At 57.0% G+C, this 11702-nt stretch overlaps 3 protein-coding genes across 3 annotated transcripts; all 3 read right to left on the bottom strand.

The window, feature by feature from the left end:
* Positions 1 to 1630: 1630 nt before the first annotated feature.
* Positions 1631 to 2928, bottom strand: LMH87_009981 (uncharacterized protein; the record flags this gene model as incomplete). The annotated part of the gene is made up of 2 exons (XM_056197068.1): positions 1631 to 2619; positions 2676 to 2928. The coding sequence occupies 2 exons, from the start codon at positions 2926 to 2928 to the stop codon at positions 1631 to 1633; spliced, it is 1242 nt and encodes a 413-aa protein (XP_056054154.1).
* Positions 2929 to 4342: 1414 nt separating this feature from the next.
* LMH87_009980 (uncharacterized protein) lies at positions 4343 to 7587 on the bottom strand (the record flags this gene model as incomplete). The annotated part of the gene is made up of 6 exons (XM_056197067.1): positions 4343 to 4605; positions 4694 to 4960; positions 5026 to 5818; positions 5926 to 5967; positions 6384 to 7467; positions 7520 to 7587. The coding sequence occupies 6 exons, from the start codon at positions 7585 to 7587 to the stop codon at positions 4343 to 4345; spliced, it is 2517 nt and encodes an 838-aa protein (XP_056054153.1).
* A 1415-nt stretch (positions 7588 to 9002) lies between these two features.
* Positions 9003 to 11375, bottom strand: LMH87_009979 (uncharacterized protein; the record flags this gene model as incomplete). Its single annotated transcript, XM_056197066.1, has 2 exons — positions 9003 to 11198; positions 11253 to 11375. 2 exons carry the CDS (start codon positions 11373 to 11375, stop codon positions 9003 to 9005), a joined length of 2319 nt encoding a protein of 772 aa, XP_056054152.1.
* Positions 11376 to 11702: the final 327 nt, after the last annotated feature.

The raw sequence follows: 11702 nt of genomic DNA, 5'->3' as shown, positions 1-11702 counted from the left end.
GATATGGGGCGGCCGCCGCGCCGTCGCGCCGCTCACTTCACAAGCTCCGCCGCGGCGCTCTTGATTGTTTTTCTGATTACAAGCACGGAGAGATAAATTTAGTGTGTTGCTTGCTTTCGTTCTCAATTTGTATCAACATGCTGTTGGCCGAAACCCTGAAACGTTCAGCCAAAAGGAGCAAGCCCGAATGACGTAACACCGCTCGTCGTAGGCTAAAACTCGCGGAAAGTCTAAGCCGCGACTTATGCTACTTTGGGATGGAAATAGCCGGTTATTAATAAAGTGGCTTAATTAACCTCATTTCACGTACTAATGGCAGCAATGGATAAATACTGATTGCCTGCACGCACGAAACAATTGGGTAATGACTCTGTCCGGCGATAAAAACTGCATATTCCGGCATAAAATGGAGCGCTGGACCCTGATATGCTGGCAAATATGACTCCTCGTCTTGGCAGGTCCAAGCCCATCAAACGTGGAGGGATGAATTTCACTAGATGGTAAGAAACCTGGATTTGCAGCCGAGTGGCTTGTTTGCTTGCCTGCCACATCAAAGTGTATCGGCGAAAACGACAAGCCTGAGACAACAAGGCGGTGATATTTTTCATGCACCTGTTTGGACAGTCGCCCAAATGATCGGTGTTTACTTTGCTTGCCGGATTTGACAGCGGCTGCATCTCGAGGCACGCTGTAGCGCCGATGTGTGAGCAACGGCGATAGGTGTTAAGCAGGATGATCTGCGGCGACCTCCCCGCGCGGGCCGCGGTATGCACCTACCCTGGACTGAATGTAAAAGACGAAAACGACACGCATGCCCTGCATTGGAGGTTTCAATCACGGTAGGATGGCGGGTTCTGCAGGGCCATCCGTGAATAACTGTGCTCGGTTCTACCGGCATCGCTCGTGGTGCAGCGTTGCCCACTGGCTGGGTAGATATGGTGGTTGCCCGAGTTCGGGTTGATGTTGCAGCCCGAAAACTGCCCTAGATCCAATGCTATTTTCCCGCTAGATGGAAGCTTGGCATAGATTATGTCACCAGCTGACCGGATTGGCTGCGCACGTCGGCAATGCTTTCACCGTTGCAAGACGGTGTGAGAAGCTGCAGCATGCACTGATACTCTGCATGTCTTGACTTTCGACCAGAAATGGATAGCTGGTTGAAGCAGCCGTCGAATTCTCCAGCCTGTGCATAGATCCTACCCTATCATTGAAAGCAAGCTTGCCAATTCGTCCCGCGGGTCTGTTGGCATCATGCCTACCACAGACAGAGCCGGGCTGCACTATTCCTAGCAGCAAACGATGGTAAACTTCCCCAAGATACAGGATCTCGTCTCAAGTGCCCATAGTTCGATACAGACAGAAATCAGATCGTTCATCCTAGACACGGCCTGCAACCACAAGTTTTGTGGTCCAGTTTGCACCTAGGTCGGCGACACATATCACACGCGATGCCCACGCCGTGCCAGTTAAAGTCAAACGCTCGAAATCGTGTACCAATATTACGTTAAATTATGCTGTCAATTATATGTAAAATTGCAATGACATCCCTGCGATATCATGGCTTCATTAGCGTTCATGCAGAACAACTTCCTCCCCCTTTTTTGTCTCTTTTCGCTGAGCTGCAACCACTCTACTGGTCAAACTCGCCCGCGTACAAGACGTCGCCCGGGCGGCCGTTCATCTCGTCCCACACGGCGCGCGCCTCCTCGTGCAAGCTGCGACCGCTGATGCCGCTGCTCTCACTGCTGGTGCCGTTCAGACTGGCAATCAGCGCCGCCGAATTCTCGCGCTCGAGCTGCACGTGCAGGTACACGGCGGTGCGCTTGCCGCTGAAGAGGGCAAAGGGGATGTTGGTGGCGCCGGCGTTGTTGGCGTCGCCAATGGCGTAGACGCCCGGCACGCTCGTGACGAGGCCCTTTGTCTGGTCGACGTCGACCTTGCCGCCGACAATCTTGGCGCCAATGTCCTCGGGCAGCGAGGACGCCTGGTCGGTGGGCACGTTGATGACGAAGGCGTTGCGCAGGACAGGCTCGCCGGTGGCAAAGTGCACGCGGAAGAGGTCGTGCTCCGGGTGCGTGGGCAGGCTCGGGTCGGCCGAGGGGTCGCCGCCGTCGCGCAGGCGCTCAATCGACGTGAGGACGCGGTCGTCGACGGTCGCGCCCTTTGCCTTCATGTAGTCGCGCCACTGCGGGAAGCTCTTCTCCGTCGCGTCCAGCTGCGTCTGGTTGGCGGCGGTGCCGTTGGTGAAGGCGACGACGTCGGTGTTGAGCGTCGTCACCTCGCGCAGGGTGCTGGCGGCCGAGGTCACGGGGCCGACGATGCCGAGGGCCTGGTCGGCGTGCTCGTGGCCGTCGCACCAGGGGCACCAGTAGATGCCCTTGCCGAAGTTCTCCTGCAGGCCCGGCGTGCCGGGGATGATGTCCTTGACGCCGGTGCCGAGGATGACCTTGCGGGCCGTGTAGGTGATTTCGTGACCGCCGGTGTAGTTGCCGGTGACGGTGAAGTACGTGCTGTTGCGCTCGGGCTGGATCTTGGTGATTGTGCCGTTGGTCATGGTGATGGTGCCGTAGTTGGCGATGGACGTGCGCGCGACCCAGCGATAGTAGGCCGGCTGCTGGCCTGGAGGGGGGGTGTCAGCCACTGGAGAAGCATCGACAGCGATTGTTTCAACGTACCATCGTTTCCGGGCAGATCGTGCAAGTGACGGGTGGCGCCGTTGCGGTACTCGCCCGAGTCGACGAGCAAGACGTTTCGACGCACGCGCGCCAGGCCGCTCAGCGCAGCAAGACCAGAGGGACCACCACCGATGATGATGGCGTCGTAGTCGGTGCGCGGGAGGGCGTCGCTGCCATTGCTGTTGCTGTTGGAAACAGGTGCAGCAAGAGAGAGCAGCGGCAGAGCTGCGACGAGTGCGGTGCGGAACCACATGGCTGAAGCTAGCTGCGTTGATGTGTTATGCGTTTGCCGGGCTGTCAATACGTTTGTGTGTTGCAGCACACAATGGGAATTAGGTATCAGTGGAGATGAATTATATGCAGCCACCACAGCAAGACCAGCATACAGCAACAAGCAACAGTAGATGGACAAGAAAGGAGAAAGAATGCAGCAATTGAGACATTTCGCATTCTTTTTATACTCGCCAATTTCGGCCCCCTCCCCTCCCTTCCCACCTCTCCGCTGTAATAAAGCCCGGCAACAGAGCTCAGATCAGCCGACTGCGCTGCAACGCTAGGCAAGACGGAATGGGGTAGCGGCAAGGTCAATCTCTGCCGATATTACGCTCAGATGGCTTGGCTTGCGCTCTTGTATATCCATTCTCGTATTACTATAGCGATGAAGTGGAATTGGCCATGTAGATTGCTCCAAAAACGGTACAGCGTTGCCGGTAGCTCATCAGCTTTTCAGCGGGGCCTCCTGACGGTGGTGGCTGGCTGGCTGGCTGGCTGGCCCGCTCGGCAGAGGCGCCGCTCGCTCCGCGCCCGGCAAAGGCGAGGTCATCAAAGGGTATTTTGACATGTCACTGTTTATTGCTGATGTTGCTGAATAGAATGGCGGTCGAGAGGAATGGATGTTGGAGCTATCCTCCAGCCAAAAAAAGAAAAGAAAAGAAAAGAAAGGAAAAACAGACATGGAGCTTTTTGTTGTCGTCTTTCATCAAAAAGCAAGACACTGACAGCGCACGAACGCACAATGACGCACTCCACTATCCAAGCTCGCCATCTCACAGAGTAACATCGTGCGGCGCGCCCGCCGAACCAAGCTGGCCGGGCTCTGTCCTGTCAACTGTTTGCCTTGCCAGGCTGTCCCACTGTATGTAGGTGGCTGGCTGAACAGTAGGTAGAGATGAATTGGGCAGCGGGATAGGAAAGATTTACGAGAAAAAAAAAGGCCAAGGAAAGAGAAAAGAAAACTTGCTCTTGTTATGCATCAAGGTTTCGCCTCGGATCTCCTGCTCCGGTAAGCCGTGCAAAAACCTCAGCCTGCACTGCCAACTTCTGCAGCAATGCCCAGTCCGGCAAATGGCATCAGATGCCGCTGCAGGCTTTTTCTTCTTTTTCTTCCGTTTTTTCAGTCATGGATGCTCCCCATCTGCGGCCCCAAACTATATTACAGCAGCGCATTGTATAGCGACATCTCCACTGGTCAATGCTCTTTACGGTCACGAGCCTGGCGCTCGCCAAGCTTATGCGCCCGGCTGTCGCAGTGCAATACCTTGGAAGACTCGAGACTTTCGCCAAGAAGAAGAGAAAAATCTGTTTTTTGCTGCGACGGAAATACAGTTCGCCTAACCATACGAATAATCAGAAAGCAACGGAGAAAAAAAAACCCACACACAACCTCATCAGCCCAGCAAATTGATAAACGGCTCCGGCCACCGCCCCCACACCAGCGGCCGGTCGCCCAGCCGTCCGCTCACCGGCGCCAGCATCTTGACCTTGCGCTTCTGCTCGTCCACGTCGGACACGTACACGAAGCCCATGACGCCCGCCGCCCGGATCGTCTCGGGCGAGTCCCTGATGGACGCGTGCATAATCGCCAGCGTCCAGTGCTCCATCGACGAGCACGCCTCTTCGCGCACCAGCGTGTCCGTTTCGTAGTCGGAGTCTATGGGCGGATCTGGTTAGCAACAGCCAAACACGGGGAGGGTAATTTGGAGAGAGAGAAGAAAAATAATAAGAAGAAGAAATCGTACAGTCTGGTAGTCGGTAGATGACGAGGCTGTCAAAATCAACCTGCTGAATCTGCGGGCTCAGCGACCGTCGCGCATCGCCGAAAAAGTACTCCTTAATGACGGCCTCGCGGCTGTGCTCCGTAAACGTCTCGTCCCTGTCCACCACGCCGTCTGACTTGTCCAGCGTGATGACTTGGATCGCTTCGCCCAGACTCGTCTTTTCCGTGGCGAAGCGCTTGGCAATCTCTGCGTTCAAGCCGCTCGTCCCCAAAATGACGACAATGTTCACTATTCAAGTCAGCACGCCAACTCCCTCTCCATCTCCTACAGCTTCATGTCGGCGAGCCACGTACCTGATAGCTCATCCACCATGTGCGCCAGCAGGTCCAAGCCCCTCGCGCTCCCCGCCTCCACGCCCATCGAGTCCACCAGCACCCCCGACGACTTGACGTCCGGGTCCTCGCTCAGCCTGCCGCTCACGCCGCCCGCGAGCCGCCCAAACAGCTGCTTGTACACCTCGGCGTCCTCCTCGGGCGACTCGCGCCCGTAGTAGTACACGAGCGGCAGCTTGACCGGCACCGTGCTCGGCCCGCTCGTCGGTGTGCTACCCCAGCCGTCCGTCGCCACGGGGTCCATGACCGTCGCGAACACGCCCGCGCTCAGCGTCCCCGCGAGGCTCAGCATGCCCTCGCCCGGGTCCGCGTTGACCACGATCGGCTGGTCGCCCTGCCGCGTCGCGTAGCTCGCCAGCGTGCGCACGAGCGTCGTCTTGCCCGTCGCGCGCGCGCCCGTCACCAGCACCCGCGGGCCCTCTCTGCGCTCGCGCGCCGCCGCGCCGCGCATCTCCGCCAGCCGCGCGTGGAGATTCAGGTGTGACGTCGCGGGGTTCTCCGTCGGTGCGTAAAAGGCGGCCGTCGCGTCGTGCTCGGTGCGGCCGTCGACCTCGAGCTCGCACCCGTGCCAGGTGAGGAGCTTGCCGCGCAGCGGGCCGCTGAGCTTGTAGGCATTGCGCGGCGCGAGCTCCACGCCGTCCTTCTCAGCCGTGCCCGACAGCAGCTTGACGCTGACCGTGGCGCCGGGCGCGAGGTGGAAGCGCCATTCGCCGGCCTTGCGGAGCGCGACGACGCGAGTCGACGATTCAACGTGCTGGAAAGGTCGTCAGTTTGCGGGCTGAGGAAAGTGAGGACGGCGCAAGAGAAGAAAAGTGCGGACTGGGAAGGCCTTCGGGCGTTAGAAAAAGACAATTGGCTCACCTGTGCAGGAATCTGCCCCAGCCCTGGAATTGACATGCCGGGCTACATTGAACACTTTGGTTTGTATCGAGGAAGCTTTGTCCACGATACAAGCTTGGAGGGGCAGCTAGCTTGTATGTGGGTCAGCACTGGTTACATGTGCCGCCGCAGCACTACAAATTGAAAACAGATGGATAATCGCTTTGCACATGACTAGGGATCTTGAAAAGTGAGGATGATTCCAAATGTATGTATAGCCTCAGGCATGCGTTGCCGCGTAGCTACTCTTCCGCGTAGCTTGATATATGATGCTCTTGTTCTATGTTGATTTATATGAACCCTAACCCCAGACGCCGTGCATGCCGCAGTCTACTATTGAGACGGCCGAAAGAATCAAGAAATCAATACCAGCGAAAAATGCAGAAATCCGCCCATTTTCATTGCGAAAGTTGTTCAAAAATCTCCCGCACGCTCCTTACACCCTTTAACAAGTTCTCGTCAGGGCCTTGACCTGGCGTCCACTGCGCATGCGCAAAGTCAATCAGCTTTAGCGAAAATATTGGCGGCAGAGCAGAGGGCCCTATGACCGAGTCTGTGTCATCGTCGTCGTCGTCGTCATCATCATCATCATCACCCAGCACAGCAGCCTGGATCAGCTCGTCATCGTCGTCCATGGCAATGCCGCTATCAGTACGCAGGGTCGTGCGGTTGGCGAGCTTGGCTTCGACGGCCTCGACGGCCGTAGCAAAAGCATTGTTCTTCTCAATGGCCCTGCTGAGCGCCTCGCCGTCGCCCTCGAATATAAAGAGGAGCGACGACGAGTACATGCGCGTCTCGTGCGCCTCGAGAATCTCCTGGATGCGGCTCACTTCGGACGCAAACGCCGAGCACACGGCCTGGCCCAGGTCCTCGTCGATGCCGGCGGCTTCGTTGAAGATGAAGTGGCGGAACCCGTCGAGGATGTTGTCATTGGTCATCGTCATGCGGCCGTAGTCCTTGTCGTAGACGAGGTAGCCCTCCTTGTCAAGCTGCGTCGCGTCCTCCGACCCGCGAAAGACGCGCATGCCCGCTATGCGGAATCCAAGCTTGTCGTGTGTCGTCTCCGAGGCAATCTTGTCAAAGCGCGCCTTTTTCGCGGCGGGCGCATCGTCGGCCCACAGCCGCGTGCCGAGCTTGACGTCGAGGATGTTGGGTTTGGTAAAGCCGCGGGTGGCGTTCTCCAGCACGACCGCCATGTTGGTCTTGATCTTCTTTCCGTTCGTGGGGGCCCAGGGGGCGCCGTTGTGCGGCGCCGTCTTGGCGGGCGCGCGCGAGACCTGCTCCGCGACGGTCGCTTCGATCTGCTCCTTGGCGGTCTGGATGGCGCCAGCATCTGAGATGATGCCCGTAACGGCATCGTCGACTTTAAGGTCGGAGGGGTCGCAGAGTACTAATGAGCCCATGAAGCGAGGCATGATGTCGGCAAATTCGGGGTTTTTGATGGCGGATTGGTAAAAGTCCATCTCGGTCGGTGTGCAGGGCTTGATGAAGAGCTTTCCATCTTTGTCGCATAACGTGCCGGCGCTAACATGGTCAGTCCGTCTCTATCATCGTGTCATTCCTTCTGTGCACTTACTGTCCTGCCACGGCATAGTTGTAGTCGCACAGCTCGTCGCGATCAGGGATGCGATTTTCCTCCATCATGGCGAGAGTGTCCAGCTACGGCCGAACAGGAAGATTCAAATCGGGATGTCCATGTAAAAGCGGCAGTCAGTGGGTGAGGGGCCCTTTGGGATGACCGGGGAGTTATATCCTCGCAGGCTCGGCGGTTCAAAGAGAAGGAGGCGAAGCGCGGTGGTGTCGTGTCGTGTACAGCAACGTATTTATATTCGCGGGGCGCAAGCGTAGCGTCGTAAGCCAGAAGTGTAAAAATAGGATGCAAGTTGACTATGGGAAATGCGGGTTATCGGAATATATATGAAGAAGTCGCGTGCTTAGTGAATGACAGGCCTGTTGTCGTGACAAGGTGTGCGCATCGAGGAAGGATTGATGGTAAATGCGCAAATGAACAATGAGGCTCCCAAAGGGCGGTAGTACATACAGTGCAGTCCTTCAGGTAATTGGATTTATTACTGTGAGCCCGCCCGCCCCAAACCGCCCAAGGCAGGCCAACAACGCCACCTTTGGGCCGCCGTGGCGCCGCCGAGGTGGGGTGTCTGCGTGTGACAGAGCGCTATATCCTGGTTGCTACAAACAGTGGGAGTCAGTGCAGCGGCACTGGTAGCCTAAATCAGCCCCTGTGAACGACTCAGCCGTCGCACTGTGCCCGTCACGGTATGCACAGTGACGCTTGGCCACCCGGTCCGGCTGACTTGGGGTCGCACAGCCACAGGATTGCCAGCTGGCTGAGGCTGGCTGACAACCTTGTCTTGTCATTTGCCTGCGGCTCCTCGGTTTCGCATCAAAGTTGCCGCCTCAGCCACCATCTCTCAGTCATCTCCCCAACATGCATCACCTCGCCATTCGCCAGCTCGCACCTGCATGCGGCTCCCCACGTTTCTGCTGGCGTGGCCAACCCCGTCGGAGGAGACCAGCCATGTCAGAGAACGCAAGTCGATGCCGAAACGCTCCGGCCAGCTGGTTGCTGGCGTGGCGTGAAGACTGCCTACAAATCTGCCTTGGCATCTCGCTCCGCGTCACATCCGCATTGGGCTGTTCACCATCCACCGTGCAGTGTTGGCGTTGATATAGTAAAAAACTCGTTCAAAATAAAGTAAAGCGTCACGGACAATTATACCTTCTGCTTTTGCGCTATCCTATGTATGGAGTTATGAAAAGGCACGCACAGCATAAGATACCATGGTTGTGCACTGTATGCCTTGATGACAGCAACTTTCATATTCACTCGGCGGGCCTGTCTAGAACCAAAATTGAAGAGGTAAATCATATTCATTGTTAGTGATATCATGCTGTAAAATATGTAAGATAGCAATGACGATTAGTTTAAATTCCCAGTTCAACGCCCCAAAATATGCAAACATTCCCTTCCAACCTCGGCGTAATATGACATGGTTGCCTCCAATAGCCTGTCCAATGTATACATAAACCGCTTCTGAAGACTACTGCTGCTGCTCTTTATTGTTATTGTGCTCTTCATAAAACTCGAGCGTCAGCGCCGCCAGGAACCCCGGGATGCAGCCCTTTTCGCGGACCCAAAAGCCAATCTGATCCGCGATGCGCTGCGCAAACTTGCTCTTGGGCCCGCCGCCGACCTTCATGGTGCCGCGCTCGCCGTCAAAGACAATCGAGTTTTCGTGCTCGTCCGTCTGGGACGGGTAAAAGGTGCTCTCAACGCGCATCTTGCCGTTGGGGATAAACGTCACCGTCCAGCCGAGCGTCGAGAAGATGGCCTCTTTGAATTCGTGCGACTTGCTGCCCCAGACTTCCTTGAGGCGGCGCGCTGACTTTTGCGCCGAGGCCGTTTCGGCCTTGGCGGCGGCGATTTCGCGCTCCATGGCGCCGAGGACCGACGTGGGTATGTAGGCCACCGTCGTGGCCTTGCCATGCTTGGACCGGAGCGTGGCGAGAAGTTCCTTATTCTCCTTTTGCAGCGCCTCAAGCGTCGCGCGCTTGATGGCTTCGTGATCTGCCGTCGGGTTGGCGCGGAGCGAGAGCACGCGCGTGTTACCCTGCGACTTGGCTACCATGAGCTGCTCGCGGTTGACGCTGAGCTCCTTTTCTTGCATGACCAGCTTGGTCTGCAGACCAGCGAGCTTTTCTTGCAGGCTACGATTCTTGCGCGTCAGCTGTCCGAGCTGCTCGCTGCTGTCCGAGCTGGCGTGCGGGCGCTTGGATCCTGCGAGTGGCTGTGGTGTGGTGGGCGCGGCGGGGGCAGGTTCGGCGGAGGACAGCTGGGCATGCACAGCTTCCAGCTCTTTCTTGTAGTTGTCGACCAAGGCCTCGAGTTCTTGTACGCGGCTAGCGCGCGCCTCGTCAAACTGCTCAGGTTGCATGGTCTGGTCTTCCGTATCAAAGGCCTTGAGCTGAGCGCGAAGATATTCCACCTCCTTGAGCGCGAGAGACTTTTGGCGCTCGACACGCAGCCGCGCCTTGTCCGTAGACGTAAGGTTGGCCGAAGCCTTGGCATTCTCCAAATCTTCTAGAAGTTGCTTCCTTTCCTGCTCGAACGTCTGGACTGTATTTTGCAGAGCACTAATTTCGCCGCGCAGAGCGCCAACCTGGTCGACATAATTTGCCGTGGTATAGCGCTCCTCTGCCAAAGCGCGTGCCATGGCTTCGGGTGACTCAAACTCGACGTCACCATTGCCAGTCGAATTCTCTAAATAGGATGACCATGAGCGTCTTTCGTCTTCGAGGCGCTGCCTCTGTAGCCTAGCTTCGGCTAACTCAGCCTCCAGCAGTTCGGCAGATTCTAGTCTGCGCTGCAGTGTCCTCTTTTGCTCTTCGACAACCTCAACCGCCTTGTTAACAGAGCGCAGGTGTTTGAGCTCCGACAGCTGATCGCGGTTTGTGCTTTCCAAGGCACGGATATGCTGCACTTGCTCAGTCAACTCGCGTTTGATAGCTTGCATGGTGTCTGCGTCACCAGCCTGCGCCTTGAGGCGCAACACGTCGGCTTCGAGAGCGGCAATCTGCGCATCCCGCTCTGCTACTTGGGCTTGAGTTTGCTGAATGACTTGCTCGCGTGCATGACTGTCGTGGCCATGGTCCTCGGTCGCCCGTTGCAGTGCAGTCAGCTGCGTTTCCATGTCGGTGAGCTTCTTCTTGCTGATGCGCTCCGCTTCGTCCTTGGCTATGGACATGTCCTGCACCTGCTCTTGGGCAAGATCTGCTGCATCCTGGGCAGCGCGATATTTGCGCTCCATTTCCTTGGCGGACTCCTCGCTGCCATCTTTCAGGCTATCGAGTTCGGAACGTAACTCCTCGATCTGCGCCTCCAGTCTGCTTTGCGCAGCCTCCGCAGCCTGGCGTTTCTGCGACTCATCCTGCTCTCGGCGCCTGGCCTGCTCAACCTTGTTGCTTTGCTGGGAGAGGGCAATTTCTTTTTCCGAGTCGGCTGTTTGCATACGGTATTGCAGCGTGCCGATCTCGGCCTTGAGGGCCTCAATCTCTCGTCGGTATTTTTCATATTCGTCGGCGTCCGGCGGCGCGAGGTTCTCCTTGATACTATCACGAGAGCTGGGCCGTGTCGAGTCCGCTTGACTGGGGCTACGCTGGGACGCCGCGCGATGGTTTGAATCGGCACCGGTCAGCTGGTTGTAGGTCGGTTGTGCGCTGGCGCGGAATGATCCAATCTATGGAAACTGGTTAGTTTCCTCTCTCTGGCTGTCGTGTGTCGCAGAGCTTACCTTGTTGAACTGTGGCGCGCGAGGCAATGCTGAGGTGCTGGCGCGCAATCGTGAAGAGGCCGTTGCGGCTGTTGCCTGGCGACTTGAGGGACGCTCCCCAGACCGAGGCGTGTTGCGTCTCATTGTAGAAGTGATGCGACCATGAGAAGCAAAGAAGGCCAAGTACTAGGTACGCAAGTCGGATGATTTGATGGCTGAGCGAGCTATCACTCGTGGCTTAATGGAAAGGTTTCAAGCGGCGCCATATTGAGGCTAGCGGCGAGCGGCATGTAAACAAGAAGAACTGGCAGCGCTGTTGTGGGGCAGCTTTTTAGCTGGGAGCTTATGGAGGCACGCAGGGTGCGTGCGACAGAGGAGCGCGCGTTTGCACTCCCATCAGAGGAAGCTCGCAGCCGGCAGACGAGCAAACGTGCACAATCACGTGAGGCGTCTGCAAGCACAATTAATTTA

This window comes from Akanthomyces muscarius, chromosome 5 (assembly GCF_028009165.1).
Source record: "Akanthomyces muscarius strain Ve6 chromosome 5, whole genome shotgun sequence".
Classification (NCBI taxonomy): Eukaryota; Fungi; Ascomycota; class Sordariomycetes; order Hypocreales; family Cordycipitaceae; genus Akanthomyces; species Akanthomyces muscarius.
This window is presented reverse-complemented; position numbering and strand designations above follow the sequence as displayed.